This window comes from Trachinotus anak, unplaced genomic scaffold, assembly GCF_046630095.1.
Source record: "Trachinotus anak isolate AG129_WGS33_773 ecotype Australia unplaced genomic scaffold, CSIRO_AGI_Tana_v1 ptg000024l, whole genome shotgun sequence".
In the NCBI taxonomy this organism is placed as follows: Eukaryota; Metazoa; Chordata; class Actinopteri; order Carangiformes; family Carangidae; genus Trachinotus; species Trachinotus anak.
Window position 1 is genome coordinate 6,418,263 of NW_027273875.1, and position 21,293 is coordinate 6,439,555.

At 40.2% G+C, this 21,293-nt stretch overlaps 1 protein-coding gene across 2 annotated transcripts; it reads left to right on the forward strand.

Annotated features, from left to right (window-relative positions):
- Positions 1–1,379: 1,379 nt before the first annotated feature.
- Positions 1,380–19,324, forward strand: phldb2a (pleckstrin homology-like domain, family B, member 2a). Of its 2 annotated transcripts, none has more exons than XM_071460517.1 (17): positions 1,380–1,532; positions 3,926–4,049; positions 5,063–6,027; positions 6,167–6,499; positions 9,951–10,085; positions 10,326–10,463; positions 11,456–11,602; positions 12,677–12,787; positions 12,867–12,956; positions 13,124–13,261; positions 14,091–14,190; positions 14,934–15,129; positions 16,019–16,109; positions 16,197–16,343; positions 16,479–16,698; positions 16,864–16,949; positions 17,176–19,324. In XM_071460517.1, exons 2-17 carry the CDS (start codon positions 3,995–3,997, stop codon positions 17,314–17,316), a joined length of 3,093 nt encoding a protein of 1,030 aa, XP_071316618.1. In that variant the 5' UTR covers positions 1,380–1,532; positions 3,926–3,994; the 3' UTR covers positions 17,317–19,324. The 2 variants fall into 2 exon arrangements, with proteins under 2 accessions (XP_071316618.1, XP_071316617.1); XM_071460516.1 differs by having other exon boundaries at positions 1,393–1,532; positions 14,931–15,129; positions 17,176–17,464.
- Positions 19,325–21,293: the final 1,969 nt, after the last annotated feature.

Genomic DNA, 21,293 nt, shown 5'->3' on the forward strand with positions numbered 1-21,293 from the left:
CATGGTCTCCACTCAGAATCACTCTACACATGGTTTCAGTCTGCACTTTTAAAAAATGCATACACATGCAACAGTTTGCAGTGAATGCTGGTCTGGTAACTTTTAAACCTTACCTTTTTTTTTTTTTTTTTTCAACCATCTTTGGACAGGATGCGGAATAACATTCCAGTGCTTTATGACAATTAAATTTGTGGTGGCAATAAATTTAAAGTCTCCCAGTTTTCAAATGAGACTTTCCTGAGATTTATAGGTGCCATTTTATTTTCCTGAAATTGTAAAGGTCGAAAGAGAGGCAGACAGAAGTGTGTGTGTGTGTGTGTGTGTGTGTGCCCGTGTGTGTGTGTTTTTATGACAAAGACCCCAGCTCTGTGTCTGGAAGTAATCATCTCGTCCACAGCCCCCTCCCTATGACGTAATTGGAGTTTTTTTGCATGATGGTTCAGGATTTTTTTTCGCTGGGAAATCAAGGGATTTTTCCAAAGTAACTTTCATTCATTCTACTGTCTGCATTCTCTCTCTCTCTGTACTTCAGATTTTACATTTTATTTATATACAAACATGCTATCAGTCTTTTTTTTTTTTTTTTTTTTTTAAAGATGTTGGCTGAAACAATAATCAGGTCAATAGATATGCTCCATGTTGCAGTGTGGGACTGATGTCTCTGAGTGTAAGGGGTTTTTTACTCTCTGCCCTCACAGTTAAGAGGGGGAGTGAGTTTGGCTCTGTTTCAAACACAGCGATGGACTGGGCCTCCTCCCGCCTCCACATCGCCCACTGCTATATCAACAATCTAAGAGAAAACATTTTTTTACAGCTGTGAGCACTAATGCCTGCTTGGGCTTTTTCGTCTATAAAAAAATAACACACACACACACATTGGAAGGAAGGTCCCTCTGCGTGAGAACAGTCCAGCTAAGCCTAGTCTTTCTGTGAACAAATTGATCAGACAGACAGAAAACTCAGGAATTAGATGTGGTTTATCGAGGGAGTTGGAAATGGGAGATGATACACTGGCACATGACAAGCACAGATTTGCAGTAATTCATTCCAACATGATATGAAACATGATACTGTAGCTTACTGATTACTGGCAGGTCAGAAGTCTGAACCATCTACAGGGAGAAAAACAAATATCTGGACTCAGGAGGGGTTAAACACACTAATGGACACTATAATTAAAGCTAACAGGGGGGATGACGCTTCCTTTATTTCCTCCTTCTTACCTTTTTGCATCTTTACATAACAGCAATTCTCTACCTAACCAGATAGGGGCAGCAGCCGCTCCTGATGCTGCAAAGTAAACACGCTCCCTCCCTCTCACCCTCCCTCCCTCCCTCTCTCTGGCTTGGGGAGGAGGGCAGTTTGAGCAGGGAGTTGAGGTGGGTGGGGAGGGGGTCTCCTGCCCCGATCCTTTGTCATGGGAAGACTTTGCTCTGCAGTTTGATAGAGAGGGAGCGGACCTAAGCTTCAACAGCGCCGCACACATGCCAAAGACCTCCGGCACAACTATGTGACTGGGCCAGGAAACGAAGGTTAGTCGCTTTCCCATCAGTTCATTAGTTTCCTGATCGATTCATAAAGTGATGCTCCGGGAAAATCATACAGCTGCATTTCGTTTTGACGTGCCTCACTGTGTCAAAGTTTACAGCTGCAGTCAAGCTCAGGTGGGGGCTGAATTAAATATACAACATACAGTTACAAAAAAAAGAAATGCCAGAAAAAGAAATGAAATGGTTTTTTTTTTTTCTGTGTATCTCAGGCAGATGGGAAAGTGTCGAGCAGTTGCACAAGACGTGTAAAAAGTCAGCAGAGTGAATTCTGAGCTGTCACAGTGGCTTTGTTAGGAGCTGGTGATGTCCACTGACTTAACATGGCTGGAAACACAACCATTACAAACAGTGGGATGATAGTGGTTATCAGCAAGTCTTCAAACTGTTGATTACAACCTCATGTGTGTGTTCGGGTGTACAGTCTGTGTGTGAAATGTGTATAAGCTGTTGATGTCTGATGTTGAATCAGAATATTGTAAACTCAGTACAGTGATGTTAGAGCTGAAATTATTAGTAACTAATAGATAAAACAGAAGTCATTTTTTTAAACAAACAAAAAAAAAAGTCTAACATCACCTCCTGATGTGAATATCTGCTTCCTTTCTTTGTTTTTATATCACTGTAAACTGAATATTGGGTTTTGGACTGATGGCTAGACAAACTGAAGACCTCACCTTTGGCTCTGGGGAATTGGGATAGGCCTTTTCACTGGTTTCTGGTGTTTTATAGGACCAAACGATTAAGAATCGGAAGATTAATTCAATGTAAAAATAATCGTGAGTTGCAGCCCTAATTGATTTTCCTTTCCTAACCCCAGTGATTTCCTATCTGAATTCTTTCTTTTTCATGGAGATAAACACTGTGTTTGTCTGGACAGCGAGTGACTTTTAGGACAACAACAGTTTGAACCTCATGCAATGTGAAAGTATTTATATGCTGAGTGTTACCACTCATTTGATGAAAGCCAACTTATCAGTGGCCATTCCTCAAACTGTTTACATCTCGCTGTGTGTTTATGATCTACACTACCCTGCTGGCCTGTAGTCTGAGTGATGCATTAAAAACTCTTGCTCCTGACATGATCCTGAGGCCCCCCCCCCCCCTTTTCTCAGGAGGTCTGGAGAATGAACTCATGCTGATTGATTGTGTGACTGTGTAAAAGGATACCCTACTTCCTGTAGGCCCTCTCTCCAGACAGGAGGACCAGAAAGTCTTGGATCAGCGATCCTTCTCTTTCTCTGTGGTGTATGTGTGCGTGTGTGCACGCTGTCTGTGGATTCAGGAAACTGTAACGTCTGACTTTTAAAATCCCTCTATTGTAACGGATAATATCTTCACTCAGTGTGATTTTTGTCGGTCATGACCGTACATATGAGCACCTGAAGATGTACTTCTTAGTGTTATTTGATGTATTTATTTCTTTTAGCTTTCATTGTTTTTTTTCCAAGAGGAAAGAGTAAGACTTTTTTTTTTCTGTTGTTGGCAAGTCAACATATTCACTGGTAAAAACAGTGGTTAAAGACTCCTAGCACTGTTTTTATAATCAGTCGTTCAATTGATTATCTTTTTGATGAGTCGATTAAGCAATTACTCAATTAACTGTAAAAACAAATATGTCATTCAAAAATGACGTCTTAAAATTGCTCAGTTAGTCTGACAAACAGTCTAAAGTCTAAAGTCTAACTTAAGATGATGAGATATCATGAAAAGCAAGCAACAACTGAAGCTGTGAAGCTGTAACCTGCAAATATTTGGTATTTTGCTATTTACAAATGATTGTTTAGTGTTATTGCTTGAAACTGTAATCAGTCTTCTGTCAGTGGACTAATCATTTTAGCATGAGTTGAAGGGACATGTCAGATCTTCAAGCAGTTATCCAGCCTGAACCTCTAACTTTGGCTGCTGCATCAATGAGTCTGGGGCTCTGAGGGAATACTTTCAAGGATTGGTCATGAGTTTGGGGCTAAAAGATTGATTATGGCTGAGTTTTAAGACTGGATTTTTATTGGTAACACTGAGCCAGACATAAAAACTTTCCTCTGGATCTGTTTTCCTACTTAGTCTTTAGGAAAGTTTTTTTTCTTTCCATTTAAATATGCACATCTGAAATATCTGCTTCAATTGAGGCATTGTTGTTTTGAGTTTCAAAGGATAAGTTGGGGGACCACAAGGCCTGGATTCAACTTCCTGTGATGTCTGCATTGCTTTTGTTTGATGCTACTATGATTTTGCAGGAACGCTAACGCAGGGGGTTAGGAAGAAAAGTTGAACTCATGGTTACATACAGTGCAGATTTGTATTCCACGAGGTAAAGTCAGGATGAATCTGCTTTAAATAAGATATAACTCTGATTCTCTCCTCTTTCTTTTTCCCAGGGAGCAAAGCACACAGGGCCCAGCTGAATCCTGCGTCCTCAGGCTGAACCGGAGGAGGAGGTCAGTGTGATGAGCAGCATGCTTCCTCAGAGGAGTGCGGTTGCCACACTGGGCTACGGCTCAGGTAAGACAACATTCAAGAATGGTTTTTGTTGATATTATATTGAGATAATATTTGGATTAATCTTTGATACTGATCACTTCAGCAGTGATCTAGATTATAGATTCCTAATCTAATATTTGATTAAATGCCCCTTGAATTAAATCTATCCTCCACATATTAACTGGCTAACATGCAAACCTGGATTAGTTGCTTGCTGGTTTATTCAGTTATCTAGATAACTTTCCTTAATCTGGAAGCCAGAACAGCCAGTTGTCTGACTTTTCAAGGGCTTTTTGGGTTTTAGTAATCAAAGTTACTGTAATTCAGTCATTTTGCCTCCCAGAACAGGCTTCTGGTGCTATGTTTTCAATAATAATCAGCTGAAAAAATGCACATAATGCTGAGAATTTTAGCTCAAACTGAAGAGCACATTCACGCTGGAGCTATTTGTATCTAGACAAAGGAAGACACCAGCTTTATTCCTTGATTGTCACAATTTTAAATGACAGATTAGTTAATAATCTAAAAGTTTTATCGGGTCCAGCAAACTTTGCCATTTTGAAGGCCCAGATTTAATTTATAAAACCCAAATTTGTGAGGGAGATTTTTATACCAAAGGAGTTCTGTAATTCTGTAATATCACATGAACTCTGTAATTATGTATTTATTCACTGACCAGTCACCGATGACTCAGGGCACCGGGCTCACACTGCTTGCCAGGATATTTGGATGTCCTCAGGCTTTCTTTTGCAGTCGAGACTATGATGCATTCTGGCTTGTCTTGGTCCACCAGCATTCTTCCATTTTTAGAAGAAGCCTAACCACTGATTGAGCCAATGTTTGTATTGGGCTGAGAACTGTATGAGCGTACATTCTTCACTGCCCCCCCCCCCTCCCCTTACTCAGTACATGTGTGTCAGTGCTTCTCTTTGCTGAGCTGGTGCTTATTAAAGAAGTTACATTAAACCTGAGTGTATTTTATAGACCAAAGAGGGACAGGATGTCATGCTCTGTCAACTCTCTCTTTTCTACAGACTGTGTGAAGATTGAGCACAGCAGCAGTGGCTCAGTGGGCGGGACGATGCTGAGAGGCTCCCGCTCAAAGGCAGAGTTACAGGAACTCATGGAGACGCTGCAGCGCAGGAAGAGTGCTCTGGAGGCCAGCCTGAGGGCAGCTGAGTGCAGCCGCAAGTACCTCAGTGTGCCCTCACCTGTTGGACCCCAATCCACCAGGACGCTATCCATCCTCAGCAATACTGATCGCCCTCCATCTGCCTCTAGAAACTTCTACATGACCAGCAGCAGTGTGCCTCCATCACCTCGCCAGGGTGAACGCCAGCTGAGCCCTAATGGCTTGCTCCGTCATTCGCACTCTCGCCATCAGTCACAGGACAGTCTGCTCCTCTCTAATGCAGCAGATGGAAGCTCTCTGCTCTCCTCTTATGGGGAGCCCCTACCTCGTTCTCCCAGGGTCAAAAGTGGAGCGGCCAGCGTGCCATCCAGCCCTCGCATGGGCCGCAGGCTCTACTCTCAGGGCAAAGCCGGAGGAGACTCGCGGCAGAGGAAATACTCCACTGGCTCCCTCAACAGCTTGGGGATGCACAGCCGTTCTCTGCCACGGCTTCACAACACAGCAGACCCCCCTGTTCTATCGCTCCCATCACGCCACTCAGTGGGTTCCCACAGAGGAGTGGGCTCAGCAGGGCCGCGGCGCAGCCTCTCCTCCCTCGAGCAGCCCCCAGATGTGACAGTACCAGCCAGCATGCCCAGCACTCCCAGGAGGGCCAGCCTGGCCTCTCTAAGCTCTCTGGGTATAGAGCTCGACGGGACGGGCTTAGATCTGGGCTTCGGAGAGAGAAGGTTGTCCTTTGGGAAGGGCGGGTTGAGTCCAGGACAGAGGGTGGGCAGCATCAGCTCTTTAAATGGCAAAGAGGAGCTGAGAGACTACCACCAGCACCAGAGAGATGAGCGACTCAGGGAGCAGAAAGTGCAGAGATTGGTGAGGTTTTTTTTTTACCCTGGTTTGTCTACTTTTATACTAATTTAATGGCCTATTAACCTTGCTTGAAAATATGGAAATTAACTGTAAAATAGCTCAACTTTGGTTAAATGAGTAATTATGAATCCCTTGTCTGCAGGAATGCCAGCGTTTGGAGACCATCTTAAACCTATGCACTGAGTTGGGTCAAGTGGAAAGAGAGCCGGCGGGTTCAGCTGTTTCTGACCTGCAGAAGATCAATAAGGAGTTGGAGAAGCTGCAGGTGTCAGACGATGAGTCAGTGTTTTCAGACTCTCCCAGCAGCACTGCTCCAGAGGGCTGCTTTGGGGCCAAAGTCAGAGATTTCCAACTCTCTGATGAGCAGCAGGTTAGTCAGCGTCAGCAGAGCGGCTACAGAGAGGCCAGGTCCCACTCACCAGCTATCAGCCTGAACAGCAGTGCCCCCTCGCCCTCCACCCAACACAGAGTCAAAGTAAGTTTCACCAAGTCATGAAGATTCTCATTAACATTGGGCCAAGAGTGTGAAATTGAATAATGACAAATTGAAAGGGTAATAAAACTAAATCCCACACAGTGACCTCAGCAAAAAAAATTTGCAAAGTTCAACTACTAGTAGGATTTAGTTAGAAATGGGTCATTTTAAAGAAGTCAATTAATTAATCAATTTTATTTATGTAGCCCAAAATCATGAATCACCAATTTTCAATCAAACAGAATTACAAATCCAGAATCACAAATCACAAAAATCATAAAATGATTAACAACAGAACAAAACACAAAAATTAAGGATTAACCCCTCCCCAAAAAAAAAAAAAAAAAAAAAAAAAAAACATTTTTTATTAGATGAAGTGAATACATGGACCATATGTTTTTATTTCAAATATTATAAGCTGGTAAATAAAATACTAATAGGACTTACATACTTGAAGAAATGTCAAATACTGTAAACTACAGTGTATATATTGTAAATTGGCTTAAACATTGTATAACAGAGCAGTGGTTAGAGGGGCATAATTAAATTTCTCAGAGGGGACTGAAGAACACCACAACAAGCTAACAAACCCACAGCATTGACATATTTGTCAGCATAACGTGTTCGCAAACAGTTGCGTGTTCAGCAGATAGAGAGTTAGAGTCTTTTCTCCGGCCACTTGAAGAATGTAAGTCCAATATTCACTCTGCTTTTTTATCGCTGTTTGTTTTTGTCAACTTTTGACAAAATTTTCCTCCTGTTTAGCTGGTAAACGCTCCACTACGTACTGTCCTGGTTGCTAGCGAGTTGCTTTTTTCAAAGCAGACATTTTGACCTGTCAGAAAAGGAGAAGCACAGGTGTTATTAATAACATCTGTTCTATTCAGGTGTAAGTCATGACAGTAACAGTGACCAAAATCACAGCCTGTTTGTTACGTGGTGTGAAATTTATCCACTCACAAATTCTCACGTCGGAGTGAGAAGGTGCTGTCCATGACATGCACAGTACTTTCTGCTAACAATCTCACAATGCTGCATTGTATAGATGCGAAAATTACTGCTCACTGTTCACTGTAGAGGAAACAACTGAGTGTCTATTGTCCAGGGAATAGTGAGTGAGTGAATGAGGGAGGGATTGCGGACACAGCTAGTGTTAGGTTGAACCAGCATAAACAATAGCAGGACCCTGAAACTGAAGCAGCTAAATGAAATTCAGCCTTTATTAATTTTATTGTGCATACCCGTGCATTTCCTACTGTGATGTGTAAAGAAAACTGATGAAAAAGGCTCCTTGTTTGTGGGTCATTGCAAGCAGCCCCTTTCACATTATTGTAATCATTTTATTCATCCTTAATATATAATATTGATAAGTGGATATTTAATGCATAGCCATGGTGTTTTAATTTTGGTAGACATGCGGTAGTTAAAGCTGTCTGTCTGGCTGTGGAATGGAAAGTATTGCGCCACCTGGAGTGAACTTTTTCATGATCTGCTTCAAGTCTATCCACATAAGGTCCTCCTCTTATTTGTGGTACCTGTCTTCCTTTCCTTGACTTCTCTCAGTTACTTCCTGCTACAGAGTGAGTGTTTAAGTAAGTGAAGAGAGGACCCAGCTGTGGCGAAGAACTAATGGGTCCCACCCCTGCTGTGGAATGCAGTTTATCGGACTGCTGATCGTTTGTTTATCTTTGTTTGTTTACCTGTTGTAATATCAGGGTAAATTCTTTCCGTTTCCAGGTTAATTTGCATTTCCCTTTGCACATTCCTGCAGAACGTCGTTTTAATTTTCAGAGGAGAAAATCTAATTATGTTTAAGGGATCTAAAATGTTTATAATTTATAGATATTGATATATTTCCCCCTTAAAATGTAAGGATCGACGGTAAGGATCGGTTGAAGGGTTTAATGTGGTTTCGAAAAACATAATCAACCTGCACACTGTCTTATATTTGGTTCAAACTGAATTTGTGTAGATTAAAAGGTGGAACATGTGTCACATGAAGCTCTGAGTCATAAACTGACTGCTCATCCATGGCATGATGGTTTCATACAGTGTGTGCCTTCCACAGCATTATACAACACATAAACACTTGATCAAAATCATTGGGCTTTTTGAAGTACTGTTAAGTGTGTGTAACAGGCAATTTGTATATTTCCTGTTTATGTGGGTTGTTCAGACACATAAACAGGGAACTCACAGTTTCACAAGACCTCCTCACAGCTTTGATGTTACTACAGTTTGACCCCATCATCAACTTTTTGAATGCGTTACAGTGGACCTACAGCCTTGCCTCACACACTGAGAAATGAATTAAAAAATATAGATATACCAAAAATGTATTAAATACTGTGATTCCAGCTTCATCCTCCGCTGTCTCAGTCCTAGTGCCACTGAGTTACTGTCTCTGTAAAAATCTTTTTTCCCCTCTAGAGCAGTAACAACCTAATGGGGTGTCTGGTTTTAATGAAGAAGTCCTAGTTTTCTTTCAGCACACAACCATTCAAACTCTTCAAGGAGGGGGGAACAGGAAATGACTTTATCCCACAGAGAATTAGTGTGTATGTGTGTGTGTGTTTGTGTGTGTGTGTGTGTGTGTGTGAGTGGAAGAATGTTAGTGTATATGCATGGCAAAGACATGTGTTTTTCCAGATGTTTTTTGAACTTGATACTGAGGCTAAATGTATGGAAGACCCTCTGAAAATGGAAATGTAGTTAACACATCAACACAGGTATTCAACCAATCTTCGTTACGTGAAAGATACAATTCTCAAACACACCTAGAGTTTATGGAAATTAAATTTCCCAGTTGAGACCATAATTTCTGCAGTGCGTCAGTTGTGACAAAGGTTTACAGGCTCCAGATACCCTCCATCTCTTGCATTCCTAAGAGCAGAGTGTGCAGGAAGAAAAGAGAGCTCACAACCCATCTGGGAAGCTATAAATCCTGGCCCTGCTGGCCACATGAGCCTCTGAAAAACCCTCTTGGCTCCTTTAAGGAAGAATACCTGAGAATACAGCATCTCTTCAATGCACCCAAGTATGAGTATGAATGAATGTTTGTAGGATGCTGGTAGATGGTGCAAAACGTGGGAGTGCTTTGGCATGACTGGCAGTGACTGGAGTGCAGTGATAGATTCCATTACACCCAGTAGAAAAGAATCCTGTTGTCAGTGATCCAGCTTTGGATGAGTTAAAACAGCAGCTGCTGCCGTCTTCAACAATCTACTGGCTGGCAAATGATTTTAACAACAGACAGTACTTTATACAAGGAAACAAGTAGTTTGTTGTCTTATAAAAGCTTTATGTAGCTTTTTGATTGAACATACAATCACCAAAAGGTGTGACAACCAATAAACTTTGCAAGAGGGATTTTTGCATACTCAGATCCATGTATCACAAAATAGTTTCCTGTAGAGCCCAGTACTTATATGAATTCCTGATGTCACTACAGGTCTTGGAGAGTGTGCAGCTGAAACAGGAAGTAACGCATATAGAGGAAGAGAGGATTCAAGTTCTGAACAACATAGAAGAGCTGGAGCAGAAGATCAAAGACCTGGACAACCAGATGGAGGAGTCTGTCCGAGAGGTACACCGCACAGTGCAGTACATAAACACAACTGCCACTAATGACTATTTATCACCTGTAAGAGTATTGTGCAGTAGTGTATCCCTCCAGCTCATCACAGTAAAAGCTGATGAGCTGAGCTGATTAATTCGCCATGGAGTTCCTGATGGAGGCACCATCAGAAATCAGAAATGCAGTGAATGCTCTGAATGAAATAAATCCAGAGGCAGGTTTTCTACTCTGTGCTTCTGTTTCCTGCAGATGGAGGTGGAGTGTGCTCTGCTGGAAGGGGAGCAGGAGTCAGAGATGGGCCAGCTGCAGAGGGAAAAGGAGCTTCTGGACCAACTGAAGGAAAAGATTCATAGCATTGAGAAGACAAGCCACACTGAGAAATCACAGGTAAAACTTACAGGCCATGAATGGACAGCTTTAGGCAGACAAAGCCAACAATCTGACATGACTTTGCATCTTCATTATTTTGTCCGTCATTTGGAATTCAGCTCACATTGGTCAGAGATGATAAAGAGGAATGCTGTCATCAAGACATGGGTCCACAGACTCTCAAGCCACAGCTCATGCAAACTCTCAGGGATTAGTTCCGTTCAACTACAACTTCCTCTAAAATTTCTTCAGTTGCTTATCCTTTAAAACAAAACAAACTAATTATGTTTCCCCAAGGAAATGCTGAAAACCCCAGACTGAGGGAGTTCATGACAAATGAGATCTGCCAAGCAGCTTAAAGCACCTTCTAAAAGACCCCCACCATAACTTGAAAATTGTCCAACAGAAACCAAATGTAAAGGCATCTCCTGCATTTAGTTATTTGACTTTCCCTGCAGCAGTGTTCCTCTGATAAACCATGTGGCAGAACACCTGAAATATTTTTCTTTTCTTCCCAGTTTGTTTTCTTTTTTTTTTTTGCACCTCTATTATCCTTCTTGACCTTGTTCTCTTCCTTTACTTGTTGTCTCACATGTCATTCTCATCATTCACAACTTCTGTTTCAGCCCTGGTGTTCCTTAGACCCACATTTGGAAAGGGATCCAAACAGTTACCATGTGTAAAAAAAAAAAAAAAAAAAAAAAATGTTAGCTCATCTGACTCCAATTTGGAAAAGTAAAATCACCTGAAACCTCACATCACTTGGAAAGACATGAAGTGTAACACAAATAGCATCTATTTTGTAACACTGTCAAGAAGATAGTCAGTCAGATGCTTAAATCCTGATTGGTAATTAGCATTAAATACTGAAAACACTGAAACATTTTACATTAATGGATTTCTGTATTTTAATTTGTAGTTCATTATTTGTGCCCACAGTAGATCTAACTCTGTTCTGTGTAGTGTATTCTCATCTATTCATGCACTACTGTGTCTGTGGTGTTTCTCAGGAAGCTAAGGAGCAGACAAAAAGTTTGGAGGATTTGGAGTTTCAGAAGCTGGAGAGAGAAATTAATCAGGACGAGGAAAAAGAGAATCAGAGCCAAGAGCTGCTGCGAGAGATCGCCGAGTGTCAGCGTCTTACTGTCACACGCAAGGTACAGAGAGTGAGGTTTTGTGAACATGCATGTAGCTTTTAGTGCATACATAACAAATGCAGTTAATGCTGGCACTGCATCACTGTAAAGTGTCTTATTATCAGCCACAAGTATCTACCATACAGTTACTGCTGTGAGTGTGCACCTTAACCATGTCAATGAACTAACCAAAACATTTTTTGACAAGATCTGAAATGTGTGCTCTTTCATAGTTTAGCTGCAATAGATCTTTAGTATTAGAGTGGACTCTTCAGTACATGTTCATGTACATGTTCATGTACACAAGCAAAAAAGCCGAAAATCTTTATTTAAAAGAAAACAGAATTTTATGTGCACATAGTGTAAGTAGTCATTTGTTACAAGTTATAGTATATAATAAAATAATAAAATTTGAATATTAAGCCTGCACTTTAATATTGTATCAAATAAAATAATATGTTATAGCAATAGGACTGTAGTTTGAGTTTGAGAACATGTCACAATAAAATTAAAGGAACAGGAATAATTGAGGATTGGGCAGGTCAAAGCAAAGTTGATATAATGTGCATTGTCACACCAAGTTGTCTGAAGGCACAAACTTACTACTAAGAACCAACACATTGTAAATACTGAAAACGTTTTTGTGGTGATCATTTTAAATTTTCTTTTCTCTGGTTTTTTGTGGTTTGTTGTCATGAGTCTTACTACAAATTGTGCATGAAAATAAAGCTGCAAAATTATGAGATTTGCATTGCAAAGTATGAATTACAAGAAACAGCAATACCAGCAATGGTAAACAAGCAATACCAAAGGCCTGACGAAATAACTGACTTTAAAATCTAGGGTCAAACCACAGAGGGAGGGCAAAAAAAGGGTGAGGACGTTACATTAATAAAAAAAGATAAAGTTGTAGGAAAACAAAAATCTCACCAAAAAAAAAATCTGTTTTCAAAATGAGAAAATGTTGTTCACACTGCTGCTGCTTCAAAATAAAACACCTCTGCAGTATCTGCTAATGTACAAGAATACTTTGCTTCATACTTGTGCAAGTTGCCGAATATTGTGTAGTGATCCTGCGCTCTTGTGTTCTCATAGGAAAGACTCATTACCCTGAAGAAACAGTCCTCACAGATCACCTTACAGGCTCAGCAAGAAAGAGAGAATTTCCAGAGAGAAAAGAACAATTTGCTTGTCATGCTGCAGAAGGTAAGAAAAATCTTTGCATGCTGATATTGTAAATATTTTTCAGTTTATTTACTGGAAGATCCTTTCCTGATGTGTACAGGAGAGAGAAAAACTGGTGTCTTTGGAAGGAAAGTATGCAGAGTTGTCTGAGGGGCAGACCTTCACCAACATTCCTGTAGCCATCAAGGAGGTAGGAGCCAGTTACAGCTTCAGTAATACTTTATATATCCACCAGCAGAGTGCTCCTGTGTCTTAAACAAAGTACCTCAGAAAGTGGATGAACCAAAGTTTCAAATCGTGTTATTTTTTATCCTTTTTTATCCTCTATAATTCCTCTGATCTCTGTGATCACTGCAGCACTTGCACTCTCTGAAGGAAAGGAGAAGAAGCAGCAAAGAAAACACTTCCCACCCGAGTGACAGCCTACCTCATAAGAGGAGCCAGCAGCTCCCCACCTCTTACGGCAGATCCCTGGGACGAACGCTTCCACCCAAGGTTATTACTTTTTTAGCTTTAGCTGTTACTCTGAGGTTCTTTGTTATGTTACTGATCATTCTGCGTTGTGCCTTTGGAGTCATCTTAGCAAGGTGCCTACTTCGAGGGAGAGTAGCCACAGAACTAAATAATCTCCATTTATAGACAGTTTGTCTGACTGTGGCCTGATGAGTACCTAAATCTAGAGACTTTGTGACCATTTCAGCTTTATGCAAATCAACAGTTCTTAATCATAAGTCTTTCTTTTAAGAGCTTTCCTGTGAATAGCAATGTTTGCAAGTCAGAGTAGCTCTAATTCCTGTCTCCAATCTTGTGTCATTGGCAGAACTCCTGGTCTGATAACTCCTGACTTCAATTAGCGTTTGTTAACGTCATTAACCGAGGGGTTCACATATGTTTTCCAACCTACACTGTGAATGTTTGAATAGTGTATTCAGGAAGGACAAGAGCAATACAATTATTTGTGTTATTAGATCACTTAGATTGTGTTTGTTCATTTTTGTAACTTGAATGAAAATTTGAACTTATTTTTGGAAAAATAAAAGCAATTCCACTGTTGGTAAGTACATAGACTTTTCTTGTCACTGTAAAGCTGCTCATTCTGATCCTGGCCTGCAGGAGAGGGGTTTTCATGGCCCTCATTACTTGCATCCAGAAACATTTGAACTTTTTGTCCCTAGAGCACGGTCCACCCAAACAGGAATTCTCAGTTTGTCTTGCAACACCCATCCAGCTCATGAAGTACTTTGCGAATGAGATAAGTTTGTAGCTGTATGAAGGTTGTAGAGCCTGGTCTTGACCACCAGGTGTGCTGTTGTTTCCTCCTCAGGCTCATCAACCGCTGTCCCAAAGCTCCAGCTGTGGCAGCGTCATCCCACAAGGCTTCAGCTTCTCCACCCGGGACCTGAACACCCGCCGGCTGCCCAAGAGTGAGTAAGAGCCCCAGAGTGTTGCATCTTGTCTGCATCAAATCTTTACAGTGTGACCAGCTTTAAACCTCAGGCTATCTGCATGTCAGGAAATGCTGTGGTGATGCAACAATCTGTGACACCAGTGACCTACATATAGTCCAAACCTGACTAAATATTTGTCTCCATAGAAGCTGCAATTTACACAAGATAGATTTTTTTTATTTTGAGGCAAAGTTCTTGTTTGCATAGAATTTTCAAAACAAGTAACACACAAATATCTATGTGAAATATCTATATTTGAAATGGTAATATGTATCATTTGATTGGTCCAATGAGATTTTTTTGTAGTATTTGAATGGAAAAATCTTAATAATACAGTTTTTGTATGTGTTTTGGATGTAATCACAAAGTTTTTCTTAAGCCTAAGGGAGAGCATTGAGAAACTACTCTGCTTCATAAAGCAGAGAGTGACTAAAATTCTGTATTTTTGTAACCTCCACTGTTAAATCATGATGACATGACATGATGTTGATTACACATTCAATGTCTGTGTCTTTCTCTAGCTTGATGAATTGCTGTCACTTGCCCTAGTTGCTGCAAACAAATTACATAAAATTATGATTACAAGATGCTATCCCGTTTGGCCAACTAGTTAATGAATCACAGCTCTGTTGTTGCGATTTGGCACTTACATTTTATTAGATAATGCATGCCGAGGGTATTTCCACTTTGTCTCTGTAATATATTTCTTCTGTCAGCAGGCAACAGCCATGCACACATGAATGAAGACAGACAGCGAAGAAGTGATTTCTGCAGCAGGATGGTGTCTGAGCCCAACGTGTTCCTGGACTCCTTCTCTTACCCGGACAACAGCCAGGCCTCAGATACCGTCAGCGTGGACAGCTCTGACAGCCTGGAGACCAGCTTCTCCGCCTGCTCCCCAGACAACATCTCCAGGTTAGAGACAAACCACGACAATGATGGAAGGTCACTCCAAAGAGTTTAGACAGAGCACATATGTGTGGATCAGATGAAGAGGAGTTGTACTTTTAGAAAGACAAAAGATGTTTTTTGCAAATTTAAACATAAAAGTGGAACTAATATCTATATATTCATTACCTCTACTGGGGAGCTGCCTGTTTTTTGCTTTGTTTTTTTATTTGTCAGGAGGATTATGCAAAAAGTTCAGAAATGATTTGCACCAAATTTTGTGGAGGGATGTTGAATGGACCAGGGAAGGACAGATCCTGGCAGATACAGGAATTTTTTTTTATCACTTTCCTCAACATTGTGTGAATAGGACATTTTTGTCAGTTTCTCAGGGAATAATGTTTGGATCTTGATGTAAACATACATACAAACAGACAAATTGATGGTGTTGAGAGTAGTGTGAGCATTACTCTCAAAGTTGTACTTATTATTATAAATAGTAAGTAACAGTGCATATGGCGCCGGCAGAATTTAGCAATACTTACATCAGCATTTCATTAAGCATGCAACTAATAAAATTACTCAACAACAACAGCTGTTGTGACATAGCAATGAGACAGTTTATACAGCTGTAGAGCTGTATGAATGCTGATGTCATCATTTCACATAATAATAATAAATAAAGCTATACTTGAGAACAAAAGACATGTAGGATCGTTTAGCCCTGGCAGAGGAATGCGCTCCACTGAGTGTCATTTTAGTTTTAGGTATTTGTACAGGTGTAAACTGGATTTTGCATTTATTTTTTGTTTGTTTATTATAATGATTTTAGGTTAGATATACCGTATATTCCACAATCAGCAGTGTCTTTGCCCCTTGTGAGAGAAATCTTCTTGTGTTTTCCATTTTCCTCCAGTGCTAGTACGTCTAACATGGCAAAGATTGAGGAGATGGAGCGTTTACTCCGAGAGGCCCAGGCTGAGAAGCAGAGACTCCTTGAGCATCGGGTAGGTAATCACACCTAACCAAAACCTCCTGTATGTAGATGTATTAGTTTAATGATGGATGTAATTTACTTTATGTGGCGGGTGCAGGAGCGTGAGATGGAAATGCGCAGACAGGCTCTGGTGGAGGAGCGACGAAGAAGGGAGGAACTAGAGAAACGACTGCAGGAGGAGACAAGCCGGAGACAGAAACTTGTAGAGAGAGAGGTGAAGCTCAGGGAGAAACAAAGATCACAGGTATTCAGAAAAACTGACAAGAAGAGGTTTAAATTTTTTTTTTTTTCCCACCATAAGCTGCATGTAAATACTTTTCGAACAAAGCAACGTACAATGTTTACATCTGTAGTCTAATTTCATTATTTGTTTCCATAGTCCCGGCTGTTGACACGTTACCTCCCTGTAAGGAAAGATGACTTTGATCTTCACGGACACATCGAGGCAGCAGGACACAACCCAGATGCCTGCTTCCATCTGGCCATCACTGATAAAACCTGTCGAGGCTTCCTGGTCAAAATGGGCGGCAAGATAAAGACCTGGAAGAAACGCTGGTTTGTCTTCGACCAGAATCGCAGGACGCTGACCTACTTTGCAGGTGATCACCTTTTTCTTTCAGTTGCCTGTTGAAAATGTGCAGTTTAAAATTTGAGACAGTTACCCCAACCATGATGTCATTTTCAAACTATGCCAGAATACTTTAGATGCTGAAAACGAGCTTTGATCACAGTGTTAACATTTCTGTTTATATTCTCCACTGCAGACAAACATGAGACCAAGATGAAGGGAGTCATTTACTTCCAAGCCATAGAAGAGGTGTACTATGACCATTTAAAGAATGCACACAAAGTAAGTCCATTTATGTGCATGTGTGTTCATGTCTGTGATTGTTAGCATGTGGCAGTGTCCACACATGCACCATATTATTTGAACATGTTGACATCTGTTTGTTTCCTCCTTTTCTCCCTCCATTTGTCTTTCTCCCTCCCACACATACACCACCTCCCCCCTCCCCCCCTTTATTCTCTATTCTTTCACTTTTTATCTCAAAATTACATTCACTTTCGCACCCAAGAGCCCCAACCCCTCGCTGACGTTCAGTGTGAAGACCCACGATCGGGTTTACTACATGGTGGCTCCGTCCCCCGAGGCCATGCGTATCTGGATGGATGTTATTGTTACAGGTGCTGAAGGACACATGCATTTCATGGTGTAACTGATCCCAACAGATCAAATTTCTTTGGTAACCGTTGTGTCAAATGAGAAGATTTCCAGCACTCTGCTCATATCAGTGTAACAGCAAACACATTGTTAAGAGCTGAACTTCTGTTTACACTTGTAGTATTTGTAGCCTACAATGACAATTCATGCTCAGAAGCACACTTTATAATGTAATCATGTATAACTAATGGAAAGAATCGATATACAGGTTTCATAATTAAGCTATGTAGTTAATTTTTTATTTGTTTATGTAGCATGAGTTGCTAAATCATTACTAAAACTTCCAACAATTTAGCTGTTACATTTTCCAATCTCTGCTTGCCTCACACTTTGCCAGTCATGTTTAGTTTTTATTCAGTCAAAACTTTATCAGGGAAGCTATGAAATAATCAGAAACTCAACATCTGCTACACTTCCAGTGCTCTACACAATGATGCTGCTTCTAGATAACAGATGCATATCTGTCAAACAGCTTTCTATAAAGTGCAGTCCTCTGTAATTTCCTTAGCCCTACTTTTCAAACCAAAGTTTATGTTGTAGGTCGACCTCTGTTTCTTCACCTTCCTTTCATTCCCTTCTCTTTATTTCCTGTTTGACTCCATCTTCTCATTATTTCTACATCTTAGTCAGACTGAAATTTAGTTCCTTTGAACATCAGTGTATCATTGGGTCACAACTTCTTTTCATAGCGATCTTTTCCCAGAGAAGATCACCACCTCTGTATTTGTGGTTGTAAAAAAATGCAAATTTTTATGTTAACTCAGATTTTTTATTTCTATATTGTCACTAATATTTCAATGTAATTAGTGTGCATATTACTTTTCACATTTTTAACTCAAGCATATTGATTGCTGCTGCCAGACTACCAGCATAAGCTGCTCTTGTCTGCTTATTTAAAGCAGGGCTGAATGTCCACCATTAGTATTCCTTCAAAACTAGATATATCTCTGTTTGCATCACTTTCATTCCAGTGAGCCTTGAATCATCTTGAATCAGTCATTCTTCCCACATGCAAACTTAATTTGTGAAGGAGATATTATTACAGGCACCTTTTTTTTAACATTTTATTATTATTAATTATTTTTAATTGTTGGCAAATATTCTACTCATTAAAGTAGAAATTTTTACCAAATCACAATGTTATTGTGTTTTTAATAGCTGCCACTGTGCAACTAGCTCCCTCTATCTATAGTTGAGGCGGCTGACCTGATAAAATGAGGTCACGTTGTGCAGCAGTGATGCTGTATGTGCTGCATCACCTGCATCTTCCTTACACTAATGCATTATATTATGCTTTTTCACCAGCAGAGGTCCTCAGTGCAGAGTGGTTGCACTGGAATGACGTAATGCTCAGGCTGGCTGGTCCATACTCAAATAAATGAGCAGTTACTGAAAGGGTAGAACCTCAATGATCCATATTTTCTAATGCTCATATATCAAATATGAGCACTTATAAGCACATGTATATCAAGCTTAAGATTTGCTTTTTGAAAGCAAATGACATGTGTTGGATCTCAAACACCAAATTATTTTTATAATTTTGTTTTATAAATATGTATTTGATCTGTATATTCACTGACTATTTACACCAGTCTGACTGTGTTTGATAATGAAAGATCACTTTAACGTCAAGTGACCAGACTTCACAGCTCTCTGTTTGTCTTGTGCTGGATCAGTGTTGGTTCATTCAGCCCTGCAGAGTTCCGATCAGGTTGCAGAGCTGACAGTGTTGCAGATGAGTTGTTGCCTTTGCTGGATGCTTCTCAGTGAGCAGATGAACCTGTTAGGTAAACATCTCATCGCCAAAACTGTCAGACACTAAATGAGACTCAAGCCTTGAAACCAAACAAATTACAACATTTATATATATGAATATATATATTTTGAGAACATTTGATATTTGATATTTTGTATGTGAACAATTAGGATTTTAGTAGACAATATGTTACAGGTTTTTATACTCGACATTTGTCATAAATAAATAATTTGGATTACAAATCATATCTCTGAAATGTTATGGTTACTTATTTTGCCAGTTAAACATGAACATTATATTTCACAATGCTGTAAAAACTGGTTGTGTTAAACAGTGGGCGCATAAATGAACTCTTTCCTTGCTGTAGCACTAAAAGGGAGTTTTATAAATCCCAACAGGGCATAATAGTATGTTTTCTCATGCATACTGGGCACCAGAGCAATATTTCCATACTGTTGTAATGTATCACCATGGGAATTGATGGCCTTATTATATAGGGCTGCACACAGTCTGTGTTGTCCAGTGTAGCTAGATACTTACATCAAACCTCTTTAAGGAGTTTGCATTTTATTTTTATTTATAAGGGTCAGTACCATCATAGATGTGACATTTTGTGTTAATTCACCAGCTCTCAGTATACCTGGATAGTATCTAAAATGTCTCAGAAACTATATTCTCTGTAATACTGTCGACAGTGTGGTGCAGCCTTATTCAGAAGAAGCGAGAGGTGTAAATCTCCTCAGTTCTCATCAGTTTTCAACATTTTTAGAGTTTTTTGACAGTACATTCACTAACATCTCTTTTAGTCACCACATTTGTAATCGTGTTAGATGTGTGTCTTCTGCTTTGAGAGCTTTGGTAGAAGTATAAAGGAGTAGAAGTGAAGTACACGTATCTCAAAACTGTACTTAAGTACAGTACTTGAGTAAATATACGTTCTGATGTAGCAGAACTGGCTCATTTTCAGCCTAGGTCAATGCAAATACAATTTTTTTTTTAAGCAAAGTGATAAAAGTAATAGTGTAAAATATGCCTCAAAATTACAGCAAAGCATTATTATGATACTCAGAAATGTTATAACTTTATGACTCAATTTAAAACTGTGCATGAAGTATGAACTTAATGTCTTATTAGCATGTATACCATGCATGTGCTCATTAAGGCACTCATGTTTCTAAGCTCCTCCTCTGGACACTCGCAGCCTTTCATTGGTTGACCTAGTAGGGTTGGCATGGAAACACAGAATGAAGCATGCTAAATTAGGTCCTAAAGAGGCACATCGGCTCTCCAGAGGCAAAAGCAGACATAAACACATACAGATCATAGAAAACCAGGGTGGCCTCAATGCATTATGGGTGCTGTAATTTGTGTAACACACTAGGGCAAGGGGCTGGCTTAAAGAAAACAGGAAAAGGGAAACACACAACCTATGAACAGAGGTACTCTGAGACTGCTTATGCAATGTAATTCAAAAGTTTATTCCAACATGTTCCCTGGCTGTACTTCACTCAAGGCTGTTGTCACTATCGCTTAAAAGCATGACAGCCACAGTACTGGGAAATCATGTGAATGGCTGTTGACAAAAGGCAGCATTCACTGAGTATGCCTATTTCAGTTTCCGCTTTAAAACTGCTGGAATCATATTCATATCAGCAGTGTCCTGCATTGGAGAGCATAATGTAATTTACCACACCGGGGCACAATGTGAGCCCTCATAATAACAAGCCTGATCTCAGCTCTAACAGGCATGATTATAAAGCTACAAGCTGTTTAAGCCAATTCTTAAACCTTTTAATTCCAAATCGCAGGTGCTACCAAGAGGCAACCATGTGTTGTGTCGGAGCTTCAGGGGGAAACTGTTCTTTTCTCAGGGAAATGGTTTCACCCTCTGTAGTCTGTATCAGCACCTGATGTGGTGAAATCCTCGTGCTTTTCTCGGGCAAATTATGGTCATCTCTTCTCAGCTTGCTGCCTCTGGCTTCCTAAACTAAACAGAGGTCTTTTTGTGTCACCTCCGCAATGCCTTTTTTGTAAAAAAAAAAAATTAAAAAATTACCCTTTTACCCCTTCACTCATTATTTCTAACACCAGTCTCCTTAACATTACCCCATGACTCAGATCAGCTTCCCATCCTTAACCTGAGGTTTTGCTCTCACCACCGTAGCTATTGGAGTTGCTTTTTAACATCTTTTTATACATTTTCTGTCTTAATGCAT

Excerpts from the sequence above, each read along its gene's own strand:
- phldb2a (XM_071460516.1), top strand. The coding sequence starts at position 3,995 with ATGAGCAGCATGCTTCCTCAGAGGAGTGCGGTTGCCACACTGGGCTAC. Across the intron at positions 6,500-9,950 it reads CCACCCAACACAGAGTCAAA|GTCTTGGAGAGTGTGCAGCT; the intron begins GTAAGTTTCACC and ends ATGTCACTACAG. Across the intron at positions 16,110-16,196 it reads AGAGACTCCTTGAGCATCGG|GAGCGTGAGATGGAAATGCG; the intron begins GTAGGTAATCAC and ends TGGCGGGTGCAG.